Raw genomic sequence first — 20978 nt, 5'->3', positions numbered from 1 at the left:
AAGAAGAATGGGAAAATAAAGAGAAGAACCTATAGATTAAGAGAGACTTAAGAAGCACATTAACCAATTGCAATTATGGACCATATTTGGATCCCTATTCCAATAAACTGTTAAAATCATGTAAGATCAGAAAATGTGAACACTGTCTGCACATTTGATGATGTTAACCCTTTGCACTCGCTTTTTTCTCGATTCCTTTATTCTAATGCTAACCGTGTCGAGTCACACTCAAAATCCGAGTGCAAAAGGTTAAGGAATCATGGGTCTGTGTGGTTATATTTAATGTCCTTATCTTTTAGCCAAACATACTGAAAAATTCTCTATATATAAAAGCCTAAGCAACCATTCAACCGGTAGCTATGATGCGCACTGACCACCAGGGGGCAGACACTCAACACACAGGCATGGAAAAATGGAACAGACTGATGAATTTCAGAGGGAAGGGTGGGGAGGGCAGGAAGAGATTAACCAAAGATCTTATATGCATACTAGAGGCCCAGTGCACGGATTTGTGCACTGGTGGGGTCCCTCAGCCTGGCCTGCGGGGATGGGCCCAAAACTGATAGTCCAACATCCCCCAAGGGGTCGTGGATTGCGAGAGGGTGCAGGCCAGGCCGAGGGACCCCACCAGTGCACGAATCTGTGCACCAGACCTCTAGTTTATAAAGTGATATGATGTCTGAAATTTGCTGGGGTGGGACCAAGGAATGGGTAGGAGTCAAGGTGATACAAGATTGACGACAAGCTGAGAGTTGAAATTGGATAAGTATGTGGGAGTTCAGTCTTCTATTCTCCCCATTTTTTATATATGTTTGAAACTTTCCACAATAAGCTATAAAAGATGTTGACGTTTTCAAAAGCATTAGGGAAGTTCAATTTCTAATTTGTCTACAGTCTATGTTAATTCATAAATTTACTTCATCAAATTTTATATTTTTAAGGAGTACCTCAAGGTACAAACCACACTCCTATTAACTTGTAATTATGGACATTCTTACTGTTTAATACTTTCTTATGTAAACACTATAATGTCATATCATTTAAATTCTTATGTTTTAGAAAGTTTTATACACAAGAATTATAAATCAACTCACGTAAGAGAGGTCAATACTTAACAGCAATATACCATCTAATAGCTTAGACACAAAAGGTTATACAAAAAGGTTTTATTAAGTATAGTTTAATATTTAGAAGAACATTCAAAATTACAAATGTGATTGGGTCTTTAGGATACATAATTCTTAAAATACACTAGTTATATACAGACATTAGAAATTCAGTCTCCAAAATATTCAATAAAGATGTCTGGGTGACACTTATAGAACTGACCTAGCAATTTTTTCTTCTCTTTGGCAGACAGTTTTGGATCCTTATCAATAGTTTTTAATAAATTCAATAGCTCATCCTTGGTTGTCTTCTGTGTGTGGTCCGGATAATCACTTAGATCAATTCTCTCACAAAAAGTATATCCTTAAATATTAAAAGTAAAAAGTTTAGTTAATCTATTCTTTAGATTTAACTATAAAAATCAAGCAATATTTTTTAAAATATATTTTATTTTTATTTTTTTAAAGAGAAGAACGGAGAGGGATAGAGAGTTAGAAACATCGATCAGCTGCCTCCTGCACACCCGCCACCGGGGATGTGCCTGCAACCAAGGTACATGCCCTTGACTGGAATCGAACCCAGGACCCTTCAGTCTTCAGGCCGACGCTCTATCCACTGAGCCAAACCAGTCAGGGCAATCAAGCAATATTTTTATATTTAGTCCCATTTTGTAAAATGCACAGAAGATGCTAAGCACTGCCAACTTTCTAACCCTTGTCAATCTGCATCTGAATATAAGGAAGCTCTTTGCTAAGTCTGAGGAGGTTGTTTAAAGTTTAGTTGAAATTAGGTACAATTACTTACAATAAAACACTTTCAAGTAAATAGTAAGAATTTATCTTTGGAAGATCATGAAAATAATATTTCTCAGATTACCTGTGCCTGTGTTTGGATCTCTTCCCTTCTGAATGGCCATGAGCTTAACACTGACAATTTTATGTAGAGTTCCAGGGATCTTAAAAAAAGAAGAAGGAGGAGGAGGAGGAGGAGGAAGGAGGAAGGAGGAAGGAGGAGGAGGAGGAGGCGGGGGAGGATGAAGGAAGGAAGGAAGAAGGAGGAGGAGGAAGAAGAAGGAGGAGAAGGAGGAAGGAGGAGGAGGAGGAAGGAGGAGGAGGAGGAGGAAGAAGAAGAAATAATAAGAGGAGGAAGAGGAGGAGACATTATTCAAATGCATTTTAATCTAGTGACCTATTACATAAGCTCAAATGAACTACTTTCAGAGTTTTACCTTAAAGACATCTTTTTGATGATCCATTAAAAAGAGTACCAGAAGATCAGTTTTGCCTTTAGATAAATTTTTATTGTCAACAACAGCTTTTGAGAATATCCTTTTCACAACCATTCGGTTGTCACTCTATAAAAATAAAACAACACATACCTAATGGCATATATTTAAAAATTCAATATAAAAGGCAAATGTTAAATATTAATAACTATTATCCTATTTCAGCATGCTGATGATGGAATAATGTGACACATGGGTCCTATAAGTATTAAGGATACCGAATACAATGAACATTTAGACAAAAGACTTACTTCTTCCTGTAATTTAAATTCAGAAGGATGTGCTGCAACAGCCATGAAATACAGTAGTCTTCTAAACTCTTCTCTGTTCTGGGAATCCAGAAGCTTTAGAAAGAGCTGAGTAGCTTCTAATGCTATTTCAGTCTTCCCATTCACTTTAGCCAAAAGAAAAGTGCTTTTAATTTTGACCAAATATGACTATATTAAAGGGAACAATATTCAAGGTAAAGCTTAAGCTAAATAGTAAACATATTCAAAATAATTTTCAAAAGCAAAGAACAAAACAAAAAGACTAGGAATTATGATGAATGGCCAATACCATCAAGGAAGCCAATTCTCGAATTGGCAACTAATATCCTAAATCCTTGTCATATATTATTCTTAGGATGTTAAATCTAAGTCTTGGCTTTGTATATAAATTCCCAGCCTGTTTTTCATCAATTCAGTACATTTTGAGGGCACACTATAGGTACAGTACTGATGTATCCAACCCTACCTGAGAAAAACAGCCTGGTATATTGGTAGGTAAAGGGACAAAGCAGGAGTCCCATTTTGAAGAGACTGAAGGAGAATAATGGTGGTACTAGGGTTCCTTTCTAAAGAAGAGAACTGCTACTCTATGCTTAATGAACTTCCAGCGAATGAGAGTGGCATTCTGTGGCCACTATAAGTTGTAGGTCACTTCAGAACTTATCAAAGCCTCTTTCCAAATGATCCCTAGATGTTTTGAAATAAACATACAATCCAGATCCACTCCTAGCTTGACATCGCACCATTCCGATTAATTTTGCAGACATTTTTTTTTTCTTGTTTCTTCCAAAATACAAATTCTAGTATCCAGTAAGATTCTTACTTACCTAAGAGCTCTGCAATTCCATTATGAACATCACATAAGTGATTTAACAGAGGTTCCCTACTACTGTAATATTTGCCAATGGCATTAAAAAGAAGTTCTTTCACTAAGTCTATTCTATCTGGTTGCTCAGGAAAGTTTCTGCTTATGTCCACCACCATCTGGTCTGGAAGGTATTCCAAGCAGTCAGTTGCTGCCGAGAGCCACTCATCTTCCCTATGTGGGGAAAAAAGAACCATTTTAAAAAGCAAAAAGTAACAAATATACACACAGTACCCAATTTACTAGCTATTTCAAGTTTGCCACCAGGATAAACTTCTACACACTTAGGTAAAGATAAGTGTAATTATTTTTAATATATAGCAAGGTCATGTATCACAGATAAAAAGTTCAGCTTATATATCTTCTTTTTCTTACCTTTTTAAAAAGTGAAAATGGAAGCTATCCAGTACAATATAGAGCTGAAAAGGACATCAAAATTCAAACTCTATTCTTTACATTTACAGTAGAGGCACAGAAACTCTTAAGTTACTTGCTTAAGGTCCTAGGCAGGACTAGATCCCAGATCTGATTCCTAGACCACTATTTTTCTAATATAGTGTTCCTTACTTCAGAGCTCTATATATGATGTCATCTCTCACTTTGGCTAGGAGAGAATAGAGGAAGATAAGGTAGGGTTTCAGAATAATAAAATATTAATTACCATTTCTAATAAAATACCAGCTGAGTGACTTCAGAAAAAGGCTGTATTTCAAGATATAAAATAACTTTTAATATTTGATTTGTTAATATATATAGTTTAAAAATATTCATGTACTCTACTGCTATAGACTCAGAACAACTATATCTACCAGCCAGGTGCATTATCATGGGCAGGTCACTTCACCTCTCTGGGCATCAGTTTCATCAAGTTTATAATAAGAAGCAGCAAGATTATCTTTAAGGTTACTTCTAGCACAATTGCTGATTCTGTATTTAAATTTAAGGTCATAATGTTTTCACGTTACTTTAGATTGTAGAAATGTAATTTAAATTCCTGTAGAATAAGTTCCCATTATACATGCAGAGTTCAATAACTAGTAAGTTGGGATTAATTTTTACATATAAGGTTTTAAGTTAGCTTTTGACATTCAACTATTTGTTTATTAATAGTTCACTGGAATGTAGATCCAGTGAAGTACTAAACATGTTAAGTTGTATTTCTTTCTAACATTTCTATCTTTCTAACTATGCTGGAACACTATCTGCTAAGGCAAAATTATTAAAAATTAAATGAGCTTAAAATACAAGATTTTAACCTTTAATAATTATATTTAGGAGAGGAGCATCAAAGTTATAAGGAATATAGCGCTCTGCTTTAAGGAAAAAAATCATAATTTCCTTAACTTGAAGAATTTAAGCCTTTAAACCTTAAGATTTATATTCAGAAGAATGGTAGAGGTGAGAACAAGAGTTACTTTCATTATATTTACTTAACAAAACTAGTTAACTTAAAAATACATATTTAACAGGTATTCTAGAGGCATATAAAAAGCACATGTGGAGCCCTGGCTGGGTACCTCAGGTGGTTAGAGCATTGTCCCAATACACCAAGGTTGCGGTATGATCCCTGATCAGCGCACATATAAGAAACAACCAATGAATGCATAAATAAGTGGAACAACAAGTCAATGTCTCTCTCTCCCCTCTCTCTTTCTCTCTTCCTCTCTCTCCAAAAATCAATAAATAAATTTAAAAAAATTTTTAAGCATCTGTGGTCAAAAGATTCTAAGAATTTGCCAAATCTGTTCATTTTTTCCAGGTTTCTTTGAAGACCGGACAACCCTAAGACACCAAACAGACCTACTAAGAAGATGGAGCATAATCATTTTCTTCACTTGATGTACAAGTAAGTTATATATGAAACAAAAATTAATATGAAAAAATAATGAAATATAAATCTCTTTCTAATTTTGACCACAGTGATTTTGTTCTTTACTTTCCCAAATACTGATAATATCAACTGACAATGCATCTCTGATTCCATGGACAGAAGAATTCAGAAGATTATCTTAAAACAATTATCTATAACCAACCTACAAGCACACTCAAATTATTATACGTATTTCCACATACTGAGAGTCACCATAAGCCTTGAGAATCCCTCGATCCAGGTAGTTACTATTGTTGACCAAGTCAGGCTGCCTCTTAGGTTGAGAAACTTTAGGTATAACCTCTTGCTGTTTGAGTAAGGAGTCAAGAAGTGGAAGGTCTACAAGTTGTAGTAGACGCGCAATTGTTTCTTCTTGCCAAACTTCATTAATAACTACACAGGAAAAATGACAGGCCGAAAAGTAACAATAGTTACTAAATATTCACCAGGATATTTGTCTAGGCAGGTCTAAGCTAATAAATTTGTGGCAAAAAGAGAGAGAGAGAGAGAGAGAGAGAGAGAGAGAGAGAGAGAGAGAGAGAGAGAAATAGTCAACCTTATTAAGGGATTTCTGAAAACAATTCAAGATTTGTTTAAAGTGTAGGAGAACAGACTTTGGACAACAGGAATTCTTTTCATTCTTGTACTATAAAAAGCAATATGGCAGAGATAAGAAATCAAGTCATAAAGCATGTTAATAAGGACTTTGGAAGAAAGAATGGTTCATTCAATCTGAAAACTCATTTGAAACTCTTGGCTGCAGATTATTTCACTCAAGGTTTCCACAACTAGGATGGGGGAGGGAAGGTGGAAATCAATCATTAAATTATATTCCATTGCCACAGAAAGGAAGAATATAAGAATTCTGTTACTATTTTAATGGAATTTTCAAATTATTACTTAACTAATAAAATCTTAGAGAAATAAATATCTGAGAGCATATTTTAAATAAAAATCTGCATGCAAAACATTTCAGATTTGAACCTCTGCCAGCTGACAGGACAAAAGTCAGTGTTCAAGAATTGCAACACTGATCTATTTGTTAAAGATAATAGACCTCTGTTAAAACTTAATATAAACAGTTTTAATACACAGTGCACTCTTTCTTTGTGCTGTGAATATTTAAATTCTAAAAAAGGTTAAGACATTTTTAAATAACTTTATTTGAAATTAGCCTTCTGCTTCTTACTTGCATCATCTTTAGCTTACCTTGTGGAGACAAAGCTGCAGAGATATTTACATGAGGGGAGTTAGCAGGCTTTAAACTCAGATTTTCCCACAGGTCCTCTAAACTTGCTGATTTGATATCAGATGATTTAAATAATGCATCTGTATAACTAAAATGAATTTATTTCATAAATTAATGTTTATTAGTAAGCCCACAGAAATATTTTAGTATTCAAGAGACAAGAGTTTCCACAAAGTTTATGTATTTGAGTAAAAACACAATACATGAAAATTCTAAGAGCAGAATAAAATACAAAACATCCCACCTTTTTTTATTAGGCCTAAATATACATACTCTAAATTCTCCTTTGAACATTTAGATTTAAGTAATTCAGTGACTAAAATGTTAGTCTGAATTTTTTTTTTTAATAATTTTTTAAATTATATTTTTAATCAGAGAGGGAGAGGGAGAAAGAGATAGAAACATCAATGATGAGAGAATCATTGATCGGCTGCCTCCTGCACACCCCCCACTGGGGATCGAGGCCGAAACCTGGGCATGTGCCCTTGACCGGAATCGAACCCGGGACCTTTCAGTCCGCAGGCCGATGCTCTATCCACTGAGCCAAACCGGCTAGGGCGTTAGTCTGAATTTTAAAACAAACTTCATTATGCTTAACTAGAAGCCCAGTGCGTGAAATCGCGCGGCCCCACCCACCCATGTGCGCCTACCCGTGTTTGCAGCTCCCACACCCGCGCGCATGTCACTGCGCACACAGCTTCCTAGTGACCAGTCTTTGGTCGTTACGACATTATGACCACTGGGTTTTTATTATATAGATGTTTTTTATCAGTTGTCTCTATTTCTGGGGCATTCTTTGGTAGACAGTGCTAATAATTTTCCAAATACAGATCTACAACCCTTTATCCACAATTCTGAAACCCAAAAAGCTTGGAAAAAATCTAAAGTTTATTCAGAACTCATATGATGATAAAACTTGTTTTGAGATCATCATAGTTTTTATCCCAGTTAGTATGAATATTTTGTTTACTGCAAAAACACTAATAAGTTGATTAAAGATCCTTCTAGAGGTGTTATCTAATATATATGTACAAAATACCTTTCTAAAATCTCCTAAGTTCCAAATTCCTAAATGAATCAGTCAGGTCCCCAGAGGTTTCAGATAAAGCATGTGGACCTGCATCTGGAAAATGTTGACTTGGCCTACCTCACCCTCATATTTCCTTCCCACATATAGCAGTAAGTTTTATTATGTTTTAAATATATAGTTTTAAAATATTTGAAAGTCAATACACTAAACTTGTGTCAGTTCTGAATTATAAGAGCTTCAATTAACTCTGCATGGTTCAGGTGAGGGGAATAAAAGGAAAAAGTTGTGGTTTTTTTTTTATAACAAATAAATCAGTTCATTATGTACTTATCACCTACATTCATTTCAGTCACTGGGTTTTACAGTTCTGTCCCACAGTCTCCCTTTAAATGTTTCCCTCATCTTCACCTCGGCCATTTGCTTCACCCTCATCTGTAGACTGCAATATTGCAATAGATTCCAAATAGCTCTCCCCATTATGCTGACCGTACAGCTGCCAGGATGACCTTTCTAAAATGCAATCTCATCCTGCTTAAAATCTTTCTGTGGCTTCTCAAAACTGTATGACCAGGCATAAACTCCTTAATATGTCATATGAAACCTGTGCATTTTGGCTCCCACATGCCTTTCATACTTCACATCTACCATTTTGTGGAATCTAGTAATACCCTGCCTGCCTGCCTTCACCTTCTCTGTTCTCATACCATTTTGTGGATAAGCTCTCTAACATTTTTTACACTATAATTGTAACTTGAAGCAGAAAAATCAGTTTGTTGATTGTTCATATTTTATATTTAGCAGAAACAAACAAGAATTCTAAGAGAGAGCAAAAATAAAAAGTTCACTCTACTTGATCAAATTTACCCACGGACCCAGATTTTAGCCTAATTTACTAATTCAAAGGAAACATAAAGCCAGTCAGCATCTTATTAAAAAGTAGACAAAATCCTGCCAGTATGCCCATGCTAACCTTATATTATATACTAACCTAGAAGATGAATGTAGTTTATTCTCTTTGCCAAATTGACTGTCTTGTTTGGGTATTGTTGTGAATCTATAAAGGCTGCAACTACTATCTTCAAACGTAGGTTTTTTGTCTTTTCTAAACACTCTGGTTGGAACTGCTTCAAATACTTTGTAGTCCATAAGTGCTTGACACACTCTTACTACTTTGGCCCGAGGAATATCTACATCACCAAAATATTTATTCTGAATTAGGTGAGAAAAAATGACATCGACAGCTTCTGAACCAACAAAGCAGTCATTGTGTCTTTTTAAATGGTGCCTTCGTTTTTTCACCTCCACTTGTGTTTGAAGAGTGTTTATAATGCTACTCCATACATATGTGGCTCCAAATGGTTTCTGGGCCACACTGAAACCTGCAATGGAAAAAAATCACAGAGTAACCTTATTTATTTATGATAAGGTCTAAGCAATCCTTAAGCGAAAAGTGGCAATTTCTAAAGTTATTAAAAGGAACAATTACGAAGTCAGCTTCTTATTGAAATATCAAATTATTAGTAATAATTCATTTAAAAATGTAATGTCTACTATATGCTAAACACTGTCCTATGTACTAGGATACAACAGTGAACAAAATAAAGTCCCTGATCTCACAGACATATACTTTATGGGAAGATACAGACAATACAAATATGTTAGATCAATGCTACGAAGAAAACTAAAGCTAGGTTAGGAAGAAAATGCTATTTTAGATGGACATCAGGAAACACCTTTCTGACAATGTGATTTCTGAGCAGAAACCTGAGTTTCTGGGCACCATTTAAAAACCAGGAAGCAGCCCAGCTGTTGTTGCTCAGTGGTTGAGTGTTGACCCATGAACCAGGAGATCACCAGTTTGATTCCCAGTCAGGGCACATGCCTGGGTTGGGGGCTCGATCCCCAGTAGAGGCCATGCAGGAGGTAGCCAATTGATGATGTTTCTCTCTCATCAAAGTTTCTATCTCTCCATTCTCTCTCCCTTCCTCTATAAAAACAACAGCAAAACACCACCACAACAACAGAAAGCAAGCTGTGCATATATTGGAGGAAAACAGAGAAAACAGAAAGAGCAAAGGCCTTGAGAAGAAAAAGCATGGCTTGTGTGGGTGACAAAGGGAAAGAACAGTAGGAAGTGAGATCAGAGAGGAGTCAAAATAGGGTTTGGGGTTCGGGGTTTGCAGATCAAGTAGGACCTTATGGCAGTTACCAATTATGTGCAAGGAACTCTATTAAGTGCATAAATGATCTAATCTTCATAGCAACCCTATGAAGGAGATATCATTTTTTTAAAAAAATATATATTTTATTGATTTTTTACAGAGAGGAAGGGAGAGGGATAGAGAGTTAGAAACATCGATTAGCTGCCTCCTGCACACCCCAAACTGGGGATGTGCCTGCAACGAAGGTACATGCCCTTGACCGGAATCGAACCTGGGACCCCTTAGTCCTCAGGCTGATGCTCTACCCACTGAGCCAAACTGGTTAGGGCTATCATTTCTTTTTAAAAGATGGAAAACAAATTCACAGAGGTTAAGGGTAATTCCAGACATTATAAGAGGTGGTATTGGATTTGGCTCATGTTCTATATAATTTTAAAGCATTTATCAATCAGACAGATAGATAGAGATATAGTTATAGATACACACACATGGTTGTTGCATCAGTATAACAGTAAGGAATATGGGGAATTGTAATTAAAGAAACTACTGCTGGAAATTACATTCCTGCCTTCTTAGATAAAATAGAATATGGAAGGTGAAAGCAAAGATAGTTCCTGAAGGACATGAAAACTCCACTTAATGCAGTAGAATCAAATTTTAAGTGGGTCATTTGGAATTCATCTTTTGTGTGCAATTAATTAATGAGTGTAGTCAATCATCTATATATATAAAAGCCTAAGCGACTGTTATGACCAGATGACCGGATGACCAGCCGGTAGCTATGATGTGCACTGATCAGAAGGGGGCAGACGCTCAACGCAGGAGCTGCCCCTGGTTGTCAGTGCCAATTTCCTGTAACTGGCCAACCTCTTGCGGTCCCTCCCCTGGCCGGCTGACCCCGATTACTGGCCAGGATGAGGGACCCCACCTCACCTGTGCACGAATTTGTGCACCGGGGCTCTAGTTATACTATAATTTTGTAGCTACTAGAAATGTTAACATCTTTACCATGAAAATTACTAACATACAAACACACATATACATAAAGCCCTTGACTGCTAATTTGTAGATTTTCTTTTATTTATTTATTTATTTGTAGATTTTCAATACCAAAAGCTGATGGATAATTTTCTATCTACCTATTATTATGATATTATTTTAAATAATCATTGATTATTTTTAATTATCAAAATTCTACTTTAAAATTCAAGATACTTTATAATCTAGTAATAAACAAAGAAGGAAGAAATGTATTCCAGTTTTCCAAATACCATGTGAGCAGCTTTAATAATGAAATTATAGAGAATCAACTAGTAAATCAAATTGGAACTAGATTTAATGCTGGTACAGTATTTAGTCTCTACTGAATAGAGCCAGAATCAGGCATTTGATGGAATCTCAAAATATGTCCAGGTCATTCATGGTATCCAGGAATCAGGAGCAGCTATACTGTTTCCAGCCACAATGACTAAACAGAAGGAGTATTAGCCATTACTATGCTTAACTTCCTAAAGTACTAGAGATTATAGAGAAGATTTAAATTAATTTAATGTCTGCTTTTTAGTCTTCTTCATATCTTCATTGTATTATTAATAGCTAATGTTTAGTACTTACAATATGGCAAGCTCTGCCTTCTCTCATTTAATCCTGATAAACTTCTCTGAAATAGTTATTAACAATCCTATTCTGAGGTAATTAAGGCTTAGTGGATTAAACAAACTTGTCCTCAGTTTCATAGGTAGTAAATATATACTAGTTTTTCCTAGTACTTAAATATAAATATATTAAAGCAAGCCACCAATTAATGTCACCCCAATAAATTCTTTTTAAAAATATTTTATATTTTTAAATATATTTTTATTGATTTTAGAGATGGATAGGGAGAGATAGAAACATCAATGATGAGAGAGAATCATTGATTGGCTGGCTCCTTCACACTCCCTACTGGGGATCGAGCTTACAACCTGGGCATGTGCCCCTGACCAGAATTGAACCAGGGACCCTTCAGTCCACAAGCTAATGCTCTATCCACTGAGCTAAACCGGCTAGGGCCCCAAAAAATTCAATAAAAAGTAAGCCACCAGATAGTTTTAGCATTAAATTCATTGAAGAATTGGATTAAGTGAAAGACCTTTAAGTGAGCCAATAAGAACAGGAGAGCCCTAACCGGTTTGGCTCAGTGGATACAGCGTCAGCCTTCGGACTGAAGGGTCCCAGGTTCTATTCCGGTCAATGGCACATCCCCAGTGGGTGTGTGCGGGAGGCAGCTTATGGATGTTTATCTCTCATCGATGTTTTCTAGCTCTCTATCCCTCTCCCTTCCTCTCTGTAAAAATCAATAAAATATATTTTTTAAAAAAGAACAGGAGAAACAAAACATACAACTTTAAGATTTGTGAACCCTTAACTAAGTTATTTAAAAACACTTAGTAGTTAGCACTCCTAAAATAAGGCAGGATATCATAAATTCTATAATATGTCCTATCCATAGTACACAAGGGTAGGACAGGAATGGAAAATAAGCCAGATTCAATCTTGTAGAGATCAGATTGCCTTTTAAGTACCAGTGAAACAGACTTCTGGTTTAGTGATAATATTAATGATGAAACACATAAGTCAGCTGAGCTAAAAGATAAGGCTGAGTCACTTATTAATTTGAGATCAATAAGACAATGGAAGTGGGTGAGAGGTAGGGGATACACAGCCTCAATGACGTGGAAAAGGCTAATCTGCACAAGGGAATTAAGAAGTAAATAATAAATTTCCTTATATTAACTTGCTGCTTAAATATGGGAAATCAGGAAGTTTTGCAGGTTGGATAACACAGTATAAAAGATTAAAGAACAGGTTAGAGCAGGATAGTAGGCACCTGTGAGCCACACAATCTTTTCAGAGTCCTCTAGGCATGATACAATTCAGCCCTTTCAGGTCCCCTCGTTCTCACTGGCCATTAATTCCCAACCTTTGCACAATGAGATAGTTCCCCTCAAGCATTGCCACCCATAGACCCAAACTAGCTCATGTTCATACAGATACTTTAATACACAATATATCCTGGATTTAACAAGTAAATGTGCCAAAACCCACACCAGGGGAACCTGTTTTTTTAATGCTGACTTCATCAGTTGAACACAGATTCCCCAACATACTATTTTAAAGCTTCTTATTTATCACCATCTAATAGCTGAAATGAACATTGGTATAGCAGGCCATGTCCAGTAAGATGAATTACTGTGATTTCTAAACAGAATTCAAGAAGTCAGAAGTACCCGAAACCGGTTTGGGTCAGTGGATAGAGCGTCGGCCTGCGGACTGAAGGGTCCCAGGTTCGATTCCGGTCAAGGGCATGTACCTTGGTTGCAGGCACATCCCCGGTGGGGGGTGTGCAGGAGGCAGCTGATCGATGTTTCTCTCTCATCGATGTTTCTAACTCTCTATCCCTCTCCCTTCCTCTCTCTAAAAAAAAAAAAAAAAAAAAATCAATAAAATTAAAAAAAAAAAAAGAAGAAGAAGTCAGAAGTATACAATGAATGCTTTGTAAGCCCAGCAACCAGAATTGAAGCTTTAGTTTATCCTCAAACCTCATTTGTATGTGAGCTGGAAAATTCTTTAAAATTTATACTGTTAACATCTTTTTTAAAAATACATTTTTATTGATTTAAGAGAAGAAGGGAGAGGGAGAGAGCGATAGAAACGACAATGATGAGAGAGAATCATTGATTAGCTGCCTCCTGCATATCCCCCACTGGGGATCCAGCCCGAAACCCAGGCATGTGCCCTTGACCAGAATCAAACCTGGGACCCTTCAGTCCGAAGGCTAATGCTCATTCCACTGAGCCAAACCAGCACTGTTTACCTCTTGATGCTTCCTTATTTATGTTTGATCAAATGTGTTCTAAAATCATCATTACCAAAGATTCAAAGAGTCTGCAGACCAGCTGTGATCACCCTGAATAAAAGGTTTACCTCTTGGTTGGTTTCTTCATTTAGTGCTACAAGAGTTGAATGCTATGTTTAATGCTGGCTTCAGATCTAAACTGCTGATTATAGGATTTTAGAGACTGAAATTATACCTCTCCATTTAGATACAGATATTGAACTCCAAATACAACGTAGTAAGAAATGAAGCATACAAAAATTTTTACCCTATCAGATAAAAAGCTTTTTGGAAGGTGGCCTAACAAGAGGCTCAGAAATTGTTTTAAATCAGATCTGTAACATACTACATATGTCTTTAAGCACTATATCAATCTAGGATAGTTAATATTAATCTTTTAAGCAGTCTCACCTTTATTTGCTTGAAAACAATAACCATTTTTCAAAAGCAAAGACCTGCCCTTTTATGTATTTGAAGTCTACCAAAAAGAATTACCAATAAAAAAGTTAAGCTTCTAATATTGAACTCTGATATATATTTGTAATACAACAGATAAAAAAGTTAAGCTTCTAATATTGAACTCTGATATATATTTGTAATACAACAGATAACCATCTTCACTTCTAAAAATGCACACTAAATAATCAAGCTATTACTATAATAGTTCCTAAAAATCAAGTTATAAGGCAGACATGTCAGGAAATTACACTTACTCAAGAGTTACAAGGGAATAATCAACATCAACTATAATCTGTGCAATCAGCATTAACTGTGGTCCTGCTAGCAAAACGTACTTAAGGACTAAAACACATAATAATTGAAATAGTGAGTTTATGTTTACTCCTTAGATCAAAATACACATTATAAAATTGGATCCCATGGCCCTGACCAGGTAGCTCAGTTGGTTAGAGCATTGTTCTGATATGCCAAGGTTGCAGGTTCAATCCCTGTTGGGATACATACAAGAAGCAACTAATGAATACATGGAACAGACTGACAAATGTCAGAGGGGAGTGGGGTGGAGAGGACTGGATAAAGGAAGGTGAAGGGATTAGCTAAAGAACATATGTGCATAGCCCAAGGACACAGAAAATGGTATGGTGAGGGCTAAGGGAAGGGGTGATGGGGGCTGGGTGGAAGTGGGCAAGGGTTGGGGAATGGGAGATCTACAATAGTGTCAACAATAAAAAAAAAAAATTAAAAAAAGAAGTCATGGCCAGTGTGATTCAGTTGGTTGGAGCGTTGGGGGGGGGGGGGGGGGGCGGGTGCTGGGGGGGGGGGCGCGGGCGGCAGACGATCCCATCTTTGTTGTTATTGTTAATCCTTACGGGAGGATATTTTTCTCCATTGATTTTAAGAGAGAGTAGAAGGGAGGGGGAGAGATAGAGACAGACATAAATTGGTTGCCACAGGCGCCCTGACCAGGGCCTAGGATCAAGCCTGCAACTGAGGTATCAGAATTGAACCTGTGACCCTTCAGTTCGAGGGCCGACGCTCTAATCACTGAGTGAAACTGGCTAGGGCTTTCACATCTTGTTTCTCTCTCACATCAATGTTTCTCTCTTTATCTATCTCCTCCTTCCTCTCTCTAAAATTAGTTTAAACAAATAGAAGCAACCAATAAATGCAAAAATAGGTGGAACAACAAATCAATGCTTGTTCCTCTCTCAAATCAACCAATAAAAATAAATAAAATTGGATCCCAATGTAATATAAACATACACACAGAATTACTAAAATATGCTAAAAATGAACATGCAATAATTTTATTTTCATTTTCAGGCATTAAACTACCCCCTTACCACCCACCCGCCAAGTGCAGATAGCTCATGGTAGGCAGTTTCCACAAAATTTTACTTTTTAATCCTCACCCGAAGATATTTTTTCCATTGACTTTTTTTTTTTTTTGAGAGTTGGGGGCGGGGAGGAGAAACAAACATCCATGTGAGAGACACATGGATTGGTTGCCTCCCACAACCAATGTATGTGCTCTTGACTGGGAATCCAACCCAAGACCCTTCAGTCCGAGGGCCAACACTGTAACCATCGAGCAAACCCGGCCAGGACAGTTTCCACAAAATTTGAAGAATAGTGACCTGGTGCCTTATTTCTTTCAAATTTCCTTATAGTTTACAGAGATTCAAATTATTTAAATGCCTTATGGAGTGCTTTACATAATACAGTGGTTATTCAATACGTGTAAATTATTACCAACTTTTTAAAAGAAGGGTTAATACAGTGGTTCACAGCGGGTGATTTTACTCTCCACTAGACATCTGACAATGCCTAAGAGACATTATGGTGTCACAAGCTGAAGAGGGGGGATGCTACTGGCATCTAGTGGGTTGAGGGTCCAGAGATGCTGCTCAACATCCAATAATGCAGAGGGCCAGCCACCAAAACAAAGCAAATGTCAGGAGTGCCAAAGTTCAGAAACTTTTGGTTGATCAAATATAGTTCAGACTTGGAAACTTGTGTTAATGCAGTAGGTACAGTGCTAGGCTCTATGAATACAAAGCATAAAATAAGACCAGGGGTTTTGAAATCCCAGAGACTTGGGCTCCATTCTTGGCTCCATCATTTTGTCTATTCTAAAATTTTAAATATTTATTCAAAAAGTAAAAAGGCATATAAAAATCCTCTACTTAAAATATTTTCTCACACACACACAAAGTAAAAAGAAAAGTGACGGTATCTTTCTTCCTCTTCCTCTCTCTGAACTGATAGGACACAGTCTCTACCCTCAAACTTAACTCCTCATCAGAAAATATAAGAATTCTAAATCATTTAAGATTTAAGAGAATTTTATTTAAGGATTTTTTTTCAAAAGATGTTTTAAAACAGTACTTAGAGAATTTGTCAAGACAAAGAAAAAGGACTATATTTATTAGATACCAACCAAATCCTGACAATAGATAAAGGTAGAGAATTGTGTTCTGAGTGTTAAAACTGGGCAGCTGTGACTGAGTGGGGAAAAATTCCTGTACACTGATTCCAGTATTGCAACACTTTTACTGCTTATTGGTTTGGGAGTCCAAAGTTTGTTTTCCTCTTATATGGCATTAGAGTTGTCATGCAGAAGACTGAGATTGCCTCTGAAAAGAAGGCTGCAAGCAGGTCAAGTATGTAAAATAAATCTCTACCAATAAGGAAATTTAAAAATATGTTAAGAGAACTATCAACAAAAGTAGGCATTGGCCACTGCTTTAATTCATACAGATTAATGAGATAGCATATGGGAAGTACTTTGAGCTCCCTGGAAAAGTGATACCAGGTGAATTCAAAGAATTAAGTTACAGTATAAAGGGATAGCAGGATAACACACCACTTTCTTGTTTGTCTATATTAGAAGACAAATATCTTTTGAAGTACTTACTGAAAGTTAACGTACAGATTTTTCTACATAAATCAGGTCCCTAGTCGTACAGCCCCTTTAAGGTATGGCAGAGTTATTAATCGGTAGAGAAACAAACGTGCAAAGCTGCTTGCCAGAGCACACAGAAAGGGAATGGCAAGGAACCAGGAACGGAGGCTCCTATTACTGTGCTTACTGGGACTGGGACAAGGCAACTAAAGGGTGGAAGAGGTAGGTTGCTAACAAATACTAACAGGTAGGTTGCGACTGTAGCAAGCAAAACAAATGAGAAAAGGCAGTGAGTGGGCCCTTTTCTGCCCACTGCACCTGGTGTGCAGAGAACAGCGGTCTTGTCCTTGGGTTCAAATCCACTAAGCAGAACTTCAGCTCTTCTTTCTGAAAGTCATCTACTTAATTTTGAACACATATTCCCTTACACCATCTAAGAATCTGTTCACAAAAGCCCAAAGCTTAGAATTGGTATTTGAGTTGTTGGAGAAAATAGGGTGCCATATTTTTAATTATGTAAAATTTGGGGCTTTCTTTCACTCAGAAAGTGAGCCTAAAGATTTCTCATGACTATTTCCAGTATCATTTGATTTTAAATTCTTAAATGAAAATGATGAAAACTATTTTCCTTCTCTTCACAATGTAAAACAAGAAAAAATTCTGAATGTAGATATCATGTGCTTTTCTGAATCCTTTAAATTGGACCGGAATAGGTCATTATTATGATTATTCTTAGAAAAGTACAGAAGAAAAGCAGTTCTTAATACAATTTGTCATTAACTTTTGAAGGTTAAAAGGAACATTACTAATTATAAGTCAAACACAAGACTGGGGCCACTGAGACGCACCTATTTGACCCAACTCAATTCACTGACCACTGTCACCTGGTCAACATTTTACAAATGAAAAGCTTTTTGTCAGATAGGAACCAATTCCTCTAACACCCCACACTGCAGCTACAGAAAGGGGGGAAAGTTGCAACTTATCTAAAAAGAGGGGGGGGAGGGGAAGCCAAGTGTTAACTATATTTACCGAGTTATAGGTATGCTAGAATCGAAATTTTGTAACTGATCATCCGATTCCGTTCATTTGGACATTTAAAGAAACCAAGATACTAAACAAAGTGCCCCCAAAGATATGATTAAACTGGTGGCAGAATTCACCAGCGTCTTTCCTAATGTCATGCAACCATTAAAAAAAAGTCAAAAACCTGTATTCATTGAACTATTCCTTATCCAGAAAGTGTATCCCGCGCGAGAACAGTAGCCTCAGCTCCCCTGCCCGCCCGGTGACCCTCCCCCTCCCCGGACAGGGTCCTCAGCACCTACCGGGAGGTCTCTGCGCCGGGCCGGGGAGAGCGGAGAGGTTCAGTGCCGCCGCCTTCTCCCGCACCGTGGCCATGATCGTAGCTGCCGGGACACCAGCTCTTAGTCCGCTGCGCCGCGAAGTGGGAGCCCGCTGCTGACAGTTAATTGGTCCGAGACGGGGCGGGGCTCCCACCAGGCCCCGCCCCACCCCGGCCACCGCGCGCCCACACCGCCGGTCACGTGCCTGCCTCCCGGCGCACGAGGAAAAGGTGCGGGCCCCACCCTCCAGGACAGCGCCAGGTAGAAAGTCTTTCAGTGCGTCCTGCCCTGTGGGTTCACGCCGGCCCCCGCGCAGCCGCATCCCCCAGCCGCTCGGCACCGTCCAAGCGCAGGCGAGGGGAACGTGCCCGGAGGCTCTGCCCAGCCTGGTGCAATGAGCTCAGACCCTTCGCTGTGCCTCAGCGTCCTCACCTGTGACGCGGCGGGGGTATTAGAACCCGCTTCGCGGTGTTTTTCATGAAGATTACACGAATTAATGTCCAGCATTTTAGTAGTTGGGTCTGGAACATAAGTGCTTATTAAAATTATGTCATGGTAAAAAGAGCACCTAGTTTTTCACACATTCTCTCCATGTAAAGAACAAACAAATCTTTATCTGGCCCAGGAGAGCAACGACTAGAGGTCACAATCAGGAGGGCATCTGGCTGGCCTTAGGGCTGGCGGCCCAGGCCATGGGTGCTGCCTCCAAAGTAACTGTGGGTCAGATGGGTGGGGACAGAGTTGGCTGTGGAAAGGGAGTGAAGGCGAGGAAAGCCGGGAGGGAGGACTGTTAAGGGCAAGTTGAAACCAGGGAATCCAGGGGTCCATTGTTGGGGTACCTCTGAAAGGATGAGTGATCTAAGAGAACAATACAACTGCCAGATATTTACCCATTATTTTAAATTTGGGTATTTTGCAATTATTTTAAACCTTTTGTACATATAATAAATGTCTTCTTGGAAGGAGGAAGCAGGTTATAAATTAGGATGGTATTTAAGTGGGAGTTCATTACTTAGCTTATTGGAAGAAGCTCTACATGTTGTTTCATAAAATACATACTAAGAAGCTGTCACCCTAGGGGCCTGAGTTTGGTGGGCAATTGCTCTTCCTAAGATTTAGTAGATTGCTAATGGTTTAGCCCTTTTTTTTTATGTGCTCTCTCCCCCTGGTGGTTATAAAACCTGGCCTCACTTCCCTTAAAGGAATTTCCTTTGTAATTTCTCTGTTGGTTACTGCTCAGAGATAAGATACAATGTAGGATCAGTTTCCAGCACGCTTTAGGCCTGTTGTTATCTTTAGTCTGTCCCAGGTTACATAACTACATGAACACACAAGTCCATCCTCACTACTTGGGAGAAAAAAAGCTCATCCTATTTCTGAAAACAAATCTTGACAAACACCAATGTTGGGTCTTTTGATAAGGTTGGTTACTTCAGTGACCATCTTGATAATTTATATCACCTATCAAAGAATTTTTACCAGCTTGTGCTGTATTTGTCTATCTCATCTGAAATTCTCTATTTCCTCTTTACCTAACCACATTCTATATACCCAGAGGCCTAACTCAAATCCCGCCTTCTTTACTGGACATATATTTCCAGATTACCTTGATATATTTCTTCTCTGACCATCGATGGCATTTTTCAAGTACCTTATTATTTGTATAGATAGATGCTTCCTAATTTCAGCATACACATTTTGATTAACAAGATTGGAGAATGGTCCAGGGCAAGAAGCATATTTTAACCTTTCAGATTTCTCTCAGTATCTGTAGTGTTGGGCACAGAGTAGATGTCTTGATTATCCCTATCAAAATACAGAGCTTTTGAAAAATATCAGCTTCATACTTTTTAAAGTTGAATGGTTAGGAACCTCTATTAAAAGGACCTCATAAATATTTCTCTCATCTCTAGCAAGTATCACAAATCAGACAGTTTATGACGTGAAAGAAAATTTCTCCCATCCCTTTCTGATTAATCAGTGTATTGCTACACAGCCTGCAGCCCTTTTTCTTTCTGTACTATAAAACAGTGGTATGTATCCAGGTGGTAATTTTTACAGGTATTTTCCCCACTCAGAGTGCTTTAAAATTACATTTATTGGTTGTTTCAAATAAGTATGGCAAATCAATATTATGTTTAGTATAAACTTCACTTGATCTAAATTTCTCTAAGCCAGCCCTAGCTGGTTTGGCTCAGTGGATACAGCGTCGGACTGTGGACTGAAGGGTCCCGGGTTCAATTCTGGTCAAGGGCACATTCCCAGGTTGCAGGCTCGATCCCCAGTAGGGGGCGTGCAGGAGGCAGCCGATCAATGATTCTCATCATTGATGTTTCTAACTCTCTCCCAACCTCCCTTTCTGAAATCAATAAAAAATATTTTTTAAAATAAGTAAATAAATTTCTCTAAGCCAGTCAAAAGGTAGAAAACAGAACAGAAAGTTCATGTTTCACTAATCTGTCCTGGTGCAATTCTAAATTTAAAAGTTATAGCCTGGCTGGTGTGTCTCAGTGGTTGAGCATTGACCCATGCACCAAGAGGTCTCCAGTTCAAT

At 37.8% G+C, this 20978-nt stretch overlaps 1 protein-coding gene across 1 annotated transcript; it reads right to left on the bottom strand.

Annotated features, from left to right (window-relative positions):
* Positions 1 to 1169: 1169 nt before the first annotated feature.
* DEPDC7 (DEP domain containing 7) lies at positions 1170 to 18520 on the bottom strand. The gene is made up of 9 exons (XM_079788881.1): positions 18407 to 18520; positions 8664 to 9054; positions 6606 to 6733; positions 5600 to 5789; positions 3489 to 3700; positions 2644 to 2786; positions 2336 to 2461; positions 1984 to 2062; positions 1170 to 1470 (listed from the first exon to the last, which is right to left on the bottom strand). Exons 1-9 carry the CDS (start codon positions 18477 to 18479, stop codon positions 1277 to 1279), a joined length of 1536 nt encoding a protein of 511 aa, XP_079645007.1. The 5' UTR covers positions 18480 to 18520; the 3' UTR covers positions 1170 to 1276.
* Positions 18521 to 20978: the final 2458 nt, after the last annotated feature.

The sequence above is a fragment of the Cnephaeus nilssonii genome (genome assembly GCF_951640355.1).
Source record: "Cnephaeus nilssonii genome assembly, chromosome: 13".
In the NCBI taxonomy this organism is placed as follows: domain Eukaryota; kingdom Metazoa; phylum Chordata; class Mammalia; order Chiroptera; family Vespertilionidae; genus Cnephaeus; species Cnephaeus nilssonii.
The sequence above is the reverse complement of the archived record's forward strand: the minus strand, read 5'-3'. Positions and strand labels throughout refer to the sequence as shown.